Raw genomic sequence first — 16,346 nt, 5'->3', positions numbered from 1 at the left:
AAAAACAACACATAATAAAACCATAAATATAAAATGGACAGTTGCGTCATGGTCTGTGATCTGAAACGTTATCACTCATAGAGGTAGCGCTTATTCCTTATTCCTAACACACAGTCACACAGGTATCTGACACGTGCACAGGTCAGCCTGGGTCTCATCCAGACAAGGTCATTGTTGTTGACGCAGGAGTGTCTGAGGAGTCGGTGTTGAATGTCCTTAAAGGAGTGCAAACCACGGGCCCACAATAACAGCTCAATCAGAGCTGCCTTCCACCTTATCTCCTCTGTCAAGGCAACATTAAAGTTGCATTGTATAGAGGGAGAGCTCATGTGCCACCCAGCCCCAGCCGATTGGTGCGTAGAGTAGGTGTACAAAGCTGGTGGTTCACTCATTTACTGTTCGTTAGGGTCATGGATATTGCTTTTAGATTCTAATTCCGGTAAGCACTTATGTATTCATGAGCCTAAACATAGCTTCTATTCAGTAGCTTTGATCAAATACTAGTTAAATTCAATCATCAAAAGGTTTAAAACAAGGTATTTGTGCAGCAAACTGCTTGAAACAGGAAACCCCTGTGTATCTTATAATCTAAGGGCTCAAAACAACCAGTCTTTTCTATACAGGGATAAAAGCGAGCTCCACAGTAGGGGGACTTGTAAATCTACTGAGTACAGTATAAGGTATTGGCAAATCATTATGTCAAACAGGAGTTGTTGCTTGGGGCCAGAGGGAGAGAGAGAGAAAAAAGAAAAAGAATAGGCAGGCACGACTGCAGATAAACATTTGTTGCTCATCAAAGCCTTGAAGGGAGAAAGACATCAGAAGAGTCGATTCTTTCAGCCAGTGTGGAGGGACACGTATGCCAGGGATAAACTAGATTAAAAGGGGCTCCAAAGTGAGCTATTGATCATGTCATCCAGGTTATTCTGCTGGATATTTATAGTGATTAGGGCTCTAATTTGGCTAACAGCAACAACAACAAAGTGTAAGAGCAGTGGTCATCTAAATGAAGCTAATTTACCAGGAGTCATTAACTCTTAAGCACAAATACTTTTAGACTGAGCATGGGCTGAGAGGAAAAAAAAAGATAGAAAAAAAGATTGCACCGTGCAGAGGCTGATCTCTTTTTTTTATTTTGCCAGCATATGGGTGCACAATTGGGTCAGGAGATAAGCAAGCCCCTGTGGACTGTGGACAGATGTAATCCATCTCTGGCTGTGTTGATGTCCTCCCCCATCTTGTCTCTCTCACAGGCATGCAGTGATCAGACAGTGACCTGTAGAACAAAAAAACAGCCGTGCCTTTAGGATACAGATGAGCAGAGACGAGGATGCATGAATGAAAGAGGGCTTCAGTGCTTCCTTGACATCTGCCATCGTTTGCTATCATTAGAAGCCTTGTGAATATTGTTTTCCAGAGAGGACGAGGCAGGGATGATCAGAAATCAAAAAGATATCTGGAAACAAAAAGCACTTCTAGGTTCAGTGAGGTGTATTGGAAAACCATTATGCTTTGTCTTTAGTGTTAAAGGTCATATGCTTCATTTCAGTTATTGATCTATTATCAGTTCTTAACAGCACATGTAATTACAAAGTTAATAATGCATGGGCTTGACTTCTAATAGAGTTTTGTGATTTAATCAATAAGACATATCCTGCAAATATAATCAATACGAACCAGCTTGTACTGCTAGTTGGTGTGCACACATATGCTTTTGTGTGCATGTTAATGTGTGGATGTATCACATTAAAAAAAATGACTACACTCTAAACTTTGTGTCGGTCAGCAATTTAACGGTAATGATGAGCCAGGTGTCTGTCCTTTGGCTAGCTGCCTGGAAATGGCATTAGATTAGACTGTCAGGCGAGGTGGAAGGTGGAGGGGCGGCTGGGTGGGGATATACGGTGCTCTGTGGAACAGACATGGTGGGATTTTCATGAAACACATCAATCATGTCATTGGCATGTACTGTAACCCTAATCTTGCAGCAAAATCATTTCAGCGTGAGAGCTGTGTTATGACAAATGTCAGTATGATGTATAGGAGGGAGTCTCGTCTATCTGCTGTCCACTAACTGGCTTCCTCTGTACCACAGGGCAAAGTGCAGCTCTTTATTCTGTGTGTGTCAACACAGAGGTCTTATTATCATATTATCATTGCATAAATAAGAACTCCAGCTTATTATCTATTTTTATTTTTATCTCCATATTATTATCTATTTTATGTCTTTCTTCTGTCTTTTATTGTGAAGCACTCTGTGAAGTCTGATCTAGAAGGGTGCTATCAAAATACATTTTGTTTTCCAGATAGTTTGCAAGCAAATACATTTTAGTTCAATAAATGAGACAAGTGGTTCCCAACCTTTTTGGCTTGTGACTCTTGAAAACAAAGCAATATTTCTGTACCACCCATTGTCACGGCTTCCCTGCTGTGTAGGAGGTTAACCTTCTCACTACCCCTCAGAATTATCTTATCATTTGTTGGCAGTGTCCCTCGGGTTTGGAACCACTTTATTGGGCTATACATATAGTATACATACAGTATAACACTAGACATATAGTATATCCAGAGCTTAGAAAATGAGGGTATTTTGATAATTCTCCAGTATCAAATCAAGAGCCAATTGTGTCCAGTGACCTTGTGAATATGAGCCAGTGGCATAAATTGAATGAGGGAAAATACCAACAGTACATCCTAACATTCAAAGTAATGTATTGGCAGCAACTGGATTTATTAGTGCATCTCACTGGTGATTTGATGGGAGCTCATGGGACAGATCAGCCTCCATCATCCGGATTATAGCATATAAGGACTTTACACCCATTCAGGGCAGTCGCCTAATGCCGAGAAAATAATTTCCCAATCAGCACAATGGCATGCGTGTTGCATATACACATGCACACACACAATCACACATACAAAGGTCCCAGTGAAAAACATCTGTCACTTCAGTGGTCTGCTTATCTGGCCAAGCCATGTCAGCGCTCACACAAAGGCAGTGGTGGTGTTTTATGCTCTGCAGATGAGTTTTCTGATAGCCACGCTGCTTTAGCCTCAATGCAGTTCAAACACTGAGAGAGCCGGGAGTGGTGATAGCCCCTGTCTCTTCTTGCTTTTCTGTACAGCACAGACAAAAGACATGCTATTGGAGGTAATTAATGGTTTATGTGACACACACACACATTCAACCACACTAAAACAGGATTTGGCTTGACTGGTCTGACTAAACACCACCCTCCCCATTACCACGACCTCCACACACACACACACACACCCTCCTGCCCCCACACCCTCCAAAACAAATCCCTTGAAGCCACCCGGCCACCTCCTTTCCCCCCCTCTCTCCTTCCTCCCTCTCACACTCTGTGGTCTGAGCTGCATGCTCACTGTCCCGAAACATGATGAACCATTCAGCCCTATGGGAATTTCTCCTCCCAGCAAGCTACTGTAGCGTCAGCCAGAGTAGATGCAAAGGCAGCAGCAGCAGCGGCAGCAGTGTGGCAGTAGCAGTGACTTGGCTCAGGCGTCAGGCAGCCTCTCAGTGACATTCTGCTTCAACTTGCCTGAGAGGCGGCACACTTCACCCAGCTCAGCTCACACTGGGAGGAAAAGTTCTCTCTCCTCTTCTTTCTTTGGCTCCCATGCATATTCTACTAATTTATGAATGACTGGGGAAGGATGCTCTGCAACTTGAGGATACTTTTCTCATCTGGACACACGGTGGCTGTGCTGGACAGCTGGTGGGGAACATGATGCTCTGTTCTGCTGCGCCTCTTGAGCAGGGATGACTGAAGCCTTCTGGTGTCCACTTCTCCTCCTCCTACTCTTCGTCGTCTTTCTCCTCTGCCTTTGTGCTCTCCTCTGGCATGCGAGGGTCAAGTCGGCAGGATTTCTCATCCACCTCAATCCTCCCTCCAACTGTGTTGTGATCCTGTTCCTCAGCGCCACACTTGACCTGAAGGCTTCCCAGGCAAAACAAAGGGATTAACTATGAACTTTGCTCTCACCAGGAGACACAGTCTGCCCTTAAACAGAAGACTGTGAGATCTGAGGAAAGTCAACTGTGAGTATGTTCATCTTTCCCCCCCCCCCTTTACATCAGTGACTTGTTTCATGGTCTCTAGAGACTCATGAGTGATTGCATATGCACTTTTTGATGAATGCACAAAGGCATGACCTGGATTTAAGGGGGAATAGAGTCATGTGTGCACAAGTGCATGTCTGAGAGGTCTCGGCATGTATTTTTAATATAGCCTTTTACCTTAATGAATGCAACCGAGGATGTGCAGCCAGAAAGATGTGTGTGCATCTGTTCTTCTGGAAGACTTGGTGTATAGAAAAGTGTCCACATTAGACTGCATATGTATTTATTTGGTCACATATCAAGTACATTTTAAAGGCTACTAATTATTGCGAAATAACTTGAAGGAATGTGTGTTTCATAGGCTGTAAGTGGCATATCTGTTTTATACACTCATTTAATGTCTCTTGCAAGTCTTAGATTCACATCTGCCTTCATCCATCCTCCACATATTTCTATTTCACTCTTAGCCTGTCAGTAGTACGCCCAGTTTTAAAGCACAATCCTATTTTTTCCCACACCCTTTCCCCTGCCTACTCCTCCAACCTTATTGTTTTTAAAAATTCAAAATGGTATCCTTATTTCAACTGCATGGTACTAAAATTTAGAATTCGTGTTTTTTTTAATTCTCTCTTTTTTTCTCACCCAAAAGACCAAGAGAGATCGATATTTTTCTTCAAAAAGCTAGAGCACGCGGCTCTCACCTGCTTTCCCCTCCTGTCTTTGATTAAGTGGAAATGACAAAACAAGGAAGGATTAAGCAGTGAAGCGTGATTTTAACGAGTCCATCCAGTCCCCACAGATCTTGTCAGGTGTTCCAAAAACTGTAGAAAGGTGCTGGTGCTCTTTTAAAAAATGGAATGGACTATGGAAGTGGCTTCCATAAAACGGTATTTTTGTGGGTCAAGAAAAAAAACATGACCAGACTGTAGACCAGACTTGACTTGTTTTTGTGCAGCATTTTTACTTTAAATCACATTCTTTGTGATTGTAAATGTTGGCATGGGAGTTGTCCAGCATGGATATACTATGCCATCAGACTTGCTCTTATTTGGCTCTAATTTCCTCTATAGTGTGCCAGTAAGCTTAATTTTAAGCATCAACAAACTGAGATAGCAGTTTGAGAGGGAAACACAGATATGTTTTATTGTCCATGCATTTTTGCGTCCCCCCCTGTGCTTAACTTCTCCTATCAACTTAAAATTGATATTTAAACAGCATGGAGGTTATTCAAAAGGTTATTTGTTTTCGAAGACAAATGTAATATCATCATAGAGAAAATTGGCCGTGTTATGGGCTGGGACAAACAGCCCATAACACAGGGTAGACACACCTGGAGGTACGAACAGCAACAGACACAGATCCATATTTAGAAAACTCTTCATACGAGAACACAAATGAATTTATAGCCAGATCATTATCCAAATGATGGGGCATTAATGAAATGTTGTTGTCGCTCATAAAAAAGAACTCCTACAGGCATTAAGCGTTATCGTTTTTTTCCCTTCAGCAGCTGCCAAAACCACTGGGGTGTCCATAAGCAGATCATAACATTCATCTAATGATCATATTTATCATTCCTCATCGTAAAAAGAGATGTAATTCAAGTTTGTACTTGTTTTAAAATCACTGGGGAGAAAATATTTAGGTATTTAATAAACAAAGAGCCCGAAAGTATGTTCTTATTGTTATTTTCAACTTTTTTACACCTAACATTTTCCATCCAAATATATGCTGTTATGATTGATAGGTATACCAACACTGACATGTTGATAAACATTCAATATTGCATGTTTCGGAGTCTTACATGTGAACATTTATAATCCGCCCATTTCTCCTGCAGTGTCTGATACGCAGAATGATTCAAGTATTTCTTAGGTCCTTACATATGCAGGAATATTAACCATGGGTCAATGGGCTGACTACAGGATGCATGAACCATTGTGCCAAAAAGCTCTGGGCTGATTTGCACATCATACATACCCACTACGCAGACACACATGGTGTCCTTTGCCTCCTTTGCCTCCTTTGCTTTGACTCGCTTCTCTTTTGCCTTCTTCTGCTTCTCCTTTTGGTCTCTCTCATCTTCTTTCCCTTTCTTTTAAATGCCACACACACACGCTATTTGCTTTTTACGTTTCTGCTGTACAGAGCAGCTGTGCTGCAACCAAAGGAGTGGGAAGAAAAAGGTTATGTATGACTGGAAGGCCTGGTGGGGGCCAGTGTATAGAGCCACTGCACAGGAGCACTGATGGCCAGGTGCCAGAGGACCTGCAGGAAGCCACCCTTCAACATGTCCGCCTCTGCACTCAGTATAGAGGCTCAGGACGGATTTGTGCTACCTAGTCTGTCCTCGCTCAGAGACTGGGCACTGTTAATCACTGGATCAATGACCATTACTTATGCATACTGAGCTGAACACGATATTTCAGGAAGCAGTCAGATACTCTTAGGATGTATATGTAATGAGGAAGTTTTCAGTTTTCTTGGCAAGAGTGAGAGCAAAATGTCTTTGCGCCAGTATTTGGCCCTGATTCATAGTAATGACCTCTGGGTATGATATTTTTCACCATATACCGTATGACCAAGTCACACAGGAAGTATACTACCAGAAATTCTGCAGTATCTTTATTTTTCAAAGCTTTTGTATGACCAGACAGCATCAGGATGCTCTTCCCCTCTGTGCGTCACATTTGATACACAAACTGCATCCACCCAAGTCTAAAAACAGGCCACAAGACCATATTCACTATTTATAGTGATGCAGTCCATGTTTACCCCACACTCTGAGTTCTGAGTGTACCATTAAAAACGCTTCCTGCTTCGATTTAGAAGCTATTAGCAAGCTTGACTTGTTCTACCGGCTGAGGTCAAGAGGTAGAACAAGTCCATTCTTTGTGTGTGTATGTGTCTGCGTGTAAGCTTAGCAACGCAATAGTCATCAGTGAGTCAGAAATATCCTCATTTCTCAAACACCGTACCTGTCATCATTAATTCATTCTTTTTGGAAACATGATCACATCCAGCCTATTTTTGTTCCGAAAAGAGCTGTGTTTTTTGGTTAAATTCTTAATACAATGGCTTCAAAGTCTCCCAACAGTGTAAAATTATCATAAAACACTACAAAATTGAAATTACACAGAAAATAAGACTAAGCTACGGTAGTGTCTCTGTGAGGCTGTTTGAGATCAGACACTGCTAAGATGTTTAGTAGGAGTGATGTTTACCATGATAGTCTAGCATGTTATTATGCTAACCCTTTCTAAGTAGCATTAAACACACAACATCGCCCCTGCTACTGGGAGAAATCATGCAGACAAAGATATTCATTAGCAGCTTTGCTATGCTATGCTATAGCTTTAACAAGCTTTAACTATCTTAGTTTAGTGTGTTAGCATGCTAACTCGTCCTAATTATCGCTAAACACAAAGCAAAAATGCTAATGGAGGTGTCATTAGTTTTACAGGAAGGCCTATTACATAATGACCCAAAGGTCAACATGAGTATCTGGACCAAATTTCATAGTTGTTGAGATATTTAATTCCACACCAAAGTGCTGGACCCCCCAACCAACCTAATATGGTCATTTCTAGAGCTACAGCATAAACTAGACTAGACAAAAAATGTTACAGACTCTTGACTTGAGATCTCAGAGTAAAAAAGGAGGAGCTCATTATGAAGGTTTCTTAAGGTAAACAATAAGAACAAAAGGACAAATTGCTAAGCTTGTGCACAACAGGAAATAGCAGCAAAATCTGTGGACAGATTCATGGCACCTCCGACACTAAACAGCATAATGATGTGGGGATTTGATTGATGTGATATGAAATGCCATTCTATAACAAGATGAGGGACAACCCAAGTCCTGCAGGAGGACCCCCACAGTGACTGGAATGTTATTTGTGTAGGCCTCCGGCTGACGCTGGCACTCCTGCTAACCTGGCACTGTTAAAGCAATGCCAGTGAGTTAGGAAATGATTTCTCAACTCCAGGGTAGTGATTACATCCAAAGCGTTGCATCGTGGGCATAAACATCTTACGAGGAGATCTCCAGCAGAGAGAGCAGTTAGGAGAGATGATCACAAGAAAAAAAAGAGATCTTGTGGGATAAAGGAGCAGAATACAAACATCGTAGGTTAAGCAGTCTGGGCTTTAAAAATGTTCATTCAGCTTCATCAGCCAACTTTATTTCATGCCAAATACATCATCACCTGATCACAGAGCTAGAGTTTAGTAACCATATGTTCTCTGTTTAGTATCTCAGCAATCTTATACAAAGTTTATCCATCTTTCTGTGATTACATTCAGTTTTCTGAACCTGATTCTCACCACAATGTCCCCTATGCGGTCCTTCAATGAGAGACACTCCAGGTGTCTGTACTGTATATGGGAGTGGCCAGGATTGGTCAGCTAGGATCTGAATCAGTGTATTTTTGAGAGCCTAACATGGTGCTAATAAGTGTGTTGACTGCTTTGCCTCTCTTTGGGAATGTTTATAGGGATTAGACAGACTGGGCGGGGGAGGTGGGGGAGTGTAAACCTGATTCTCTGCCCACATGTGTGCCGTCACATCCACACCCATTTGCCATCCCTGGCTGATGGCCTGAAGGTTCAATTGCCTCAACTCTCATGGAGGATTTTCTCTGTGGAAGTCATATGCCCCGGAGTCCATTGTCACTCCACACTGAGAGCCTCAAACAGTCTGTGCCTTCCTGATGGAGGGTTTATGCCACTAATTTTGTACGGGTCATTTTTAAGAAAGTAATGATTATGCGAACATTCGGATCTTGGAACGTCATACACTGGATGAAACTAGGCATTAACATGCCACTGAAATTCCCTAATTTTAAGCAGAGCAAGGGGCAAGACCCACCAAAACCACAGCGTCCAGTTGGCCGAGGACTGTCCTCTCTAGAAAGCTGGAAGGAGGGAGTGCAGAACATATTATCTCTACTGACAACAGAGGAACAGTATGACATAGAGACTAGCCTCACGCTCCAATGGGCTCCTGAATAGTTTGAATGGGTACAAATCTGGGTTGTCCCCACAGAGTACAATCATCCATCCGCATATACAAATGTACTCAAACCCAGGGGATTTAATGCTGCTTCAACATATTTGATAAACACCTTCAAGGCAAGAGCAAGACCACATGGCACTGTCATGCATTTGTAGGTCATGAAAGGCGAGGCATCAAGGCATGGACATTTCCTGTGGGATTGTTTCGAATGCACAGATTCAGGTTGGCATGGGTAACCCCTCAGTCACTATTGATTAGTGCGTCCAGCACCCAGGGATGAAATGTGCATGCACACCGCTGCTCTGACCTGAGGGTGTAGGAGGGTGTGGAGGGTGATTGCTGCCCTCTACTGGTGCAGGGCATGTAGTTATGTGTGGGTACTGTACCTTCTCACATGTAACATAACATCAAGCAAGTGCAACGACACAAGATAACAAGCCATCTAATATTACTTACTAGTCTAACATCAAGAAGACCAGCTTGTCGTCTGTCTTGCAGTTGATTTGTTTTGCAAAGCTATTGCCAGCGGCTAAAAGCCAATATGAGATTTATTCTTGTCTGGCAGTCTCTTACTTGATAACTTTATCTTTTTCCTCTTCTTAGCTTCCTCCATCAATGTCCATTTGGGTCTCTTTGCCTCTGCCAGGTCCACAGAGGCTGCAGACCTCCAGTTCCATTTCCTGCTGGCTCCCCATCAGCATTCCCCTCTGGCTTACCCTGGGTCAAAGCTCATCAAATGTGCTAGGGGTGTAAACACCAATACTCTCTCCGTGCTTCAGGCAGAACGGAAAACTGAACCAACTAACTAAACTAAAGTAAATCTTTCTCTCCATCAGGAAACTGTATAAATCACAGAGAGTTGAGGCAGAATAGCCAGAGGACAAAACTTGAAAACATTCTTTCAGAAAAGATGATCCAGTAAAAAGACATAGTTGGTGGTGTGTGACTTTGGGCTGTAAAGTGTTACAGATCAGAGTGTGAATGACAGAGGCACCATTCACCCGAGTATAAGTCAGTGAAGCATCAAAATGATTTTGAAGCTTTTATTTTAAGGTAAAATAATGTTGCTTTAAAAAGTTTGTGTTGACTGTCATGAGAACTCAGAATGCACTGGGAGCTATAACGCAGATACGGTGTCTTACCGCTTTTACCAGTGCTTCTGTGGTTGGCTAACTGAAAATGGTTCTGTTTCTATGAATGATCCCATAGGCTAAAGTGCAGTAGAGAAGAAAGTATTGCAGGACTAGGAGGCTATTTACACAGAAAATGTTTGCTTATTTGATTATTTCAGTGCCATCACTCTTTAAAATTAAGTATACACTGCAGAAATCGGAATTTGATGCATGGCTGACAAATTAGCTGGCAGTGAGTTTGAAATCTATGGTGTTTATCCACCATACTGCATCTGTCATTTTATACACTTTCAACAAATTTCATGGCTGAATGTACAGTACTGGCTCCCTTAGAGTGCACCAAAGTTGTTTTTTATGCTTATATCCAAGTGTCATTTCATGTTTTGATTTCTTCTTCCACTATTTTTGCATTCAATTTGAAGGAAATGTATGTTGTCACATTTGATTGATAAAAGAATAAAGACATTTCTCACCACCACCACTTTGATTTACTCCAGGCAATTTATTTTTCTCTCACACACATGCACGTTAGTGAGCTGGGAGTTGCCTGTAGCTGTGTGTGACTGCTAATGTACTTTGTGTTAGCTAGTAAGCACTGGGACAAGGCTTTTACAAACATCATCATAATCATTTGTTTGTTGGATTTCAGTTTTTACAAATGATTTGCCATATGTTCTTTTTCATAGTGTCACAGAGAAATGCCCATCTTAGTGAACTACAAACTGATGCACTATTAATATAACAGCAAGGATTTAGAGCAAGAAACAAAATTATGTAATGACCTGGATTTTTTAAATGTGCCACAGATGTTTGCAGAGATTGCCTAAAACACTCCATATGGGTATACTTACATGAGCTAGAGCTAATTGTGTCAACTGTGTGAAGACAATAGCTTAATGACATTTTTTCAGTAGATGTAGCAGATAAAAAAAACAATCCCTTAAATACCAACTTTATATATAATTCAGTAAAGTGGATGCTATCATCTGTTATGGAGGACAAAGGCAGATTTTACTTTTGGTTTTAAAGAGCAAAACATATTAAGCTTGTATATTCTCCTCCTTGGTGTCAAGCAAAGTGTAAATATTTGATGCTCAACATGCTGAATTGTCGACATCTAGTGGATAGTTGATGATAATGAATGGGACCTTGTTTTTGAATGGATAAAGAATCACATTTTCTTTCTTTTCTTTCCAGGAGATCTTCCTGAAAATGACAAATTTAAACATTCTTGTCATGCTTGGATGCTAATAACAACAAGAAGACCATGGAAGGAGAGAGCATACTAAACTCCACTGTAAATACCAGTACAATGGATATCCAGCTGGTCACTCACAGTCTGTGGGAGGTGATCACTATTGCAACTGTGTCAGCTATAGTCAGCCTCATAACCATTGTGGGGAATGTCCTGGTGATGCTCTCCTTCAAAGTTAACAGCCAGCTAAAGACAGTGAATAATTACTACCTGCTGAGTCTGGCAGCTGCTGACCTTATCATAGGTGTTTTCTCCATGAACCTCTATACCTCTTATATACTGATGGGCTACTGGGCCTTAGGGAATCTCGCCTGTGACCTGTGGTTGGCAGTGGACTATGTAGCCAGTAACGCCTCCGTCATGAACCTGTTGGTGATCAGTTTTGACAGATATTTTTCCATCACCAGACCTCTGACCTACAGGGCCAAACGGACTCCCAAACGGGCTGGGATCATGATAGGTTTAGCCTGGCTGGTGTCACTTGTTCTGTGGGCTCCACCTATTATCTGCTGGCAGTACTTTGTAGGGAAAAGGACTGTCCCTGAGAGGCAATGCCAGATCCAGTTTTTCTCTGAGCCTGTGATAACCTTTGGGACAGCGATTGCTGCCTTTTATATCCCTGTATCAGTCATGACAATCCTATACTGTCGGATTTACAAGGAGACGGAGAAGAGGACCAAAGATCTGGCGGAACTACAGGGTATTAACTATCCCACAGACTCTCGGGTCACCCAGCCCCAGAAAACCATTATCAGGTCCTGTTTTAGCTGTAAATTAAGGTCAGCTTCACATGACAGGAACCAAGCCTCTTGGTCCTCCTCCAGCAGAAGCAATGCTGCCAAATCGGCAGCCACCACCAATGACGAATGGTCCAAAGCCGGTCAGCTGACCACCTTTAACAGTTATGCCTCCTCTGAGGATGAGGACAGACCTGTGTCTCCAGGGGGTTTCCAGCCCTCCTTCAGGAACCAGGCTTGTGAGACCATCAAGAGTGGGGTGGGCAGTGAGAGCGAGCAGCTCAGCAGCTACGATGAGGATAGCTTCTTCCAGACGCCACCCAAAAGCAACTCTCAGAAGAGCAGCAAGTGCGTGTCCTACAAGTTCAAGCCCGTGGCCAAAGATGCTAACGTGGAGCACCACAGCAAAAATGGAGACACAAAAATGGCGTCGTCAACGTTCTCCTCGGCTGAGTCCATGAGCGTTCCGTCCACCTCCTCCACGTCTAAGCCCATAGACGCCACGCTGAAGAACCAGATCACCAAGAGGAAGAGGATGGTGCTGATCAAGGAGAGGAAGGCAGCTCAGACTCTCAGTGCCATATTGCTGGCCTTCATCCTAACATGGACACCTTATAACATCATGGTGCTTATTTCCACCTTCTGCTCAGACTGCATTCCCCTCTCACTCTGGCATCTGGGCTACTGGCTGTGCTACGTTAACAGCACTGTCAATCCCATGTGCTACGCACTTTGTAACAAGACTTTCCAAAAGACCTTCCGTATGCTCTTACTTTGTCAGTGGAAGAAGAAAAGGATTGAGGAGAAACTATACTGGTATGGACAAAACCCTGTGGTCAGCTCCAAACTGACATGAACTGTTATTTTTTTTAGATGGTGTATGATGATGGCTGTAAATTATATGTTTGTATTATTAACCCTGGCGTCATGAACCTGAATTCAACATATTAGGTGATATAGGAAATAAAAATGCTATATCAAGGAGCTAGTACGATTTGCAATGTTGCTCATTAATCAGTAGGTCTACTTCAGTGTATGTTAATTACTGCTCAAACTTTGGAAATGAGAGATTATAAAATTGTCCCAATATAATTAGTCACACTGTAAATAGATTCTCAAATATTAGAAATACCTGTAATTTCTCCCAGAATTGATGCTCTTATGCAGGTAATGCCATCAATTAACATATTTCATATTGTACTGTATTGTTTTCAAGATGCAGTTTGATATCTAGAACATGATAAAACAACATAATAAAATGGTTACAAGGTAATAATTTACACTGTTAAAAGTAGTAAAGATTGCCAGTATCCTCCCCAAAGCTGATGCTCTTACACCTGATATGTAACATACACAGATGTGTTTTATTCTGTAGGTACTGTGTTTGTATTGAGGATGCTCACTTTAGAATTGCTATGTTATTGTAAAGGGCTAATACGTGTTGTCCTGATGTCAGAATCTGTTTGCTAAGTCAAGATTGTAACTTGATGATAATCAAAGCCTTTTCACATGTGCCAATGTCATTTGTCAGACGAGTGAATATAGATTCAGCTTCATTGTTTTCACATTGTATGTTCTGCGTTTTCTGCCCTGCAAAATCTCAGTGGAATATAAAGAGTAAGGTTTCCATAAATTAAAACACAAACATTTATTAAAAGAAAAAACGGAACATACTGATTTACCCTATAACCTGTACAAACTACACGATAAACTTGCTCAACAGTATCAGTGTTTATGATGAGAAAACAGTGGAGGAATTAAGAGCACACAGTGATGATTATAATCTGTTTATTACTCCTTATCCTCAGGATATTTTCTTTTTGAAAAAACGGTGTTTGTTTTCTCTGAATTACTGTAGCTAAATCAAAATGTCATCTTATCTTCATTGTATTTTCTGGTTACTTGTAATGTACTGTGGCAACAAAAAAAAAGGAAAAATAGCTGTTTGTGAAATGTTCTGTAGGCATTGGATGCGAGATGACGTGCAAACGATATTTTACATGTGTCATAAGCTATAATGTCATGAAACACTTTTTTGTAACTGTGATAAACCAGAAATCTGCACTTGCAATTTGATGAATGAAGGAGATGCTTTGCTTCATGTATTAATAATGGTGTATGATGGAAACAAAGCTAGAGCTAAAACCGTACTGCATTTTTATACTGTGTTCCAAGTTTGTGATTCATTTTTTTGCTGTTTTCAGTATTTTGTGATCATGTCCAGGCATTTCTGAATAAAATGTGGTGAATTTAATGTCCAGCTTAGTGTCTATTAGAAAAGAATCACTCATGTAGCCTGCAGTAGTGTTTGCCAAAAGAAACCTAAAAAAAAACTCTTGACACTCGATAGCTGCCAAACCCATTGTCACCCAGCATCACAAATCCTCACAATGATGTCCTTATAGCTCATCCTTCTTGCAGTCTCCACTTTGAATCAGTTTGACTGTGTCTGAAGGTCTCACCATCATCCATGCGTACTTGCACAGTCGCTCTTTGTTGCAGTCCTTTTGCCAGTAGATCACATTCCTGCGATTGAGGTTGGCACCAGCACAGGCGTCGTACCACCAACCTCCTCCTGGCACCCCCTGAAATTCCAGCTTAGCACAATTTTGGAAGTAGTTGTCATTGTCTCTGTCTTTAGTGGTGAATCTTTGGTTGTCGTGCAGGTAGTTCTCTGTGTCCAGGGTCAGAGCGTCTACAGCTGTACCCTGGAACAACCCCAGCCTCAGCCTGTATGCTAATGATTCATTCTCCACCAGGAATGGATCATACTCCCCCATCTTGGTGATGGCGTCTCGGTCAACTAGTTTAACTCCCAGTTTATAGCGCCCGGGGCCACGGGTGAGCTGATGAAGGTGTTCATTTCCAAGCCAGTGATCTCCAGTTACATCCCCAAAGCCATGCTTGTACTCCACCCAGGTACGATCGAAATTCACGCTGCTGTTGACGGTGATATGCTGCACCACGGTCCAGCCTCCCTCCTGCATGGCACAGTAGACTACGATAGGCGAGTCACCTGGTTGGATCAGGTACACCCCATCTCTGGCCTGGCCTGAAGATGTCATCAGCATTTCATGGCAGTCTCTGGGCAACACTGTTGATCAAATGAATGTTTGAGTCATAACTGCTAATTAGTGAAGGGTATTTACACTTGATTAAGCATGTTGGTTAGTAAGAGATGGGTGGGCTGGGGGAGATAGGTCCTAAGATCAGATTTCTATCCATTTGATGCTAAAGTGATGTCCATGGTATCTGGCAGTGTAGTTGCTGATAGCAATACCCATACCTCACTCTCCCATTCCAAGCTTTTAGAAGAAACTATAGTTGAAACCTTTTTCTTGCCAAGAGTTACAGTAGACTAGAAGATTAATACCACTCTGCTGTCAGTCAATTAAACATGAACTGCCAGGCAACAGTTATCTTAGCTTAGCACAAAGACTTGAAACCGTGGGAAATAGCTAGCCTGTATCTGTCTAAAGGTAACAAAATCCCACTACGAGCTTCTCTTAAGATCACTAAAACAGATGTTACATTTAGTTTGTTTATATTAAAACAAGTGTAAAAATGACACATCATGATTTTACGGGGGTTATCGATCTTGATCACTTGAACACACTACTTGGATTTTGTTACTTTTGGACAGAGCCAGGATAGCTTTTCCCCTGTTTCCAGTCTTTGTGCTAAACTAAGCGAAAAGGCTGGTAGCTCTAGCTTCATATTTACTGTACAGACATGACAGTGACATCAATCTTCTCAGCTAACTCTTGGCAAGAAATCGAATAACCATATTTCCTTTATATCCCCTATTCCTACTATTCCTTGGAGCTCCCAGGGATTGGGTCAAAAACTACGCTGTGGTCAACAGCAATGCCAGGAATCAGTTGTTACACTGATGGCAACAGCACACTAACACTGTTTCTCAATGTCTCCCAGGTAAACAAAGTAAGACCTTGATCAATTGCCAAACTATTACAACTGTTTATCTTATTGTCTCGCTTATCTTACTAAGATACACAAATCACCTCACAGGACGTAACACTTATCAGTAAGTCACTAAGCAATTTCGGTGTACAGCCTGGAATTTGACCCACACCCACAGGAAAATCGGATAACCTTGATA

The 16,346-nt window shown here is 41.8% G+C and overlaps 2 protein-coding genes across 2 annotated transcripts in view; one reads left to right on the top strand and one right to left on the bottom strand.

The window, feature by feature from the left end:
- Positions 1–11,501: 11,501 nt before the first annotated feature.
- Positions 11,502–13,082, top strand: chrm5a (cholinergic receptor, muscarinic 5a). Its single transcript, XM_035674354.1, has one exon. The coding sequence runs from the start codon at positions 11,502–11,504 to the stop codon at positions 13,080–13,082; it is 1,581 nt and encodes a 526-aa protein (XP_035530247.1).
- A 300-nt stretch (positions 13,083–13,382) lies between these two features.
- Positions 13,383–16,346, bottom strand: part of zgc:194887 (uncharacterized protein LOC571819 homolog) — a 3,236-nt gene continuing 272 nt past the window's right edge. Inside the window, exon 2 of the mRNA XM_035674377.1 lies at positions 13,383–15,320. Coding sequence (XP_035530270.1) covers positions 14,626–15,320 — 695 coding nt within the window. The 3' untranslated portion in view covers positions 13,383–14,625. The remainder of the gene's footprint in view (positions 15,321–16,346) is intronic.

Source organism: Morone saxatilis, unplaced genomic scaffold (assembly GCF_004916995.1).
Source record: "Morone saxatilis isolate NCDOM2014 unplaced genomic scaffold, NCSU_SB_2.0 Contig3, whole genome shotgun sequence".
NCBI lineage: Eukaryota > Metazoa > Chordata > Actinopteri > Moronidae > Morone > Morone saxatilis.
This window is presented reverse-complemented; position numbering and strand designations above follow the sequence as displayed.

Bases quoted from the DNA above. Each gene is read 5' to 3' on its own strand.
- chrm5a (XM_035674354.1), top strand. From the start codon at position 11,502: ATGGAAGGAGAGAGCATACTAAACTCCACTGTAAATACCAGTACAATG.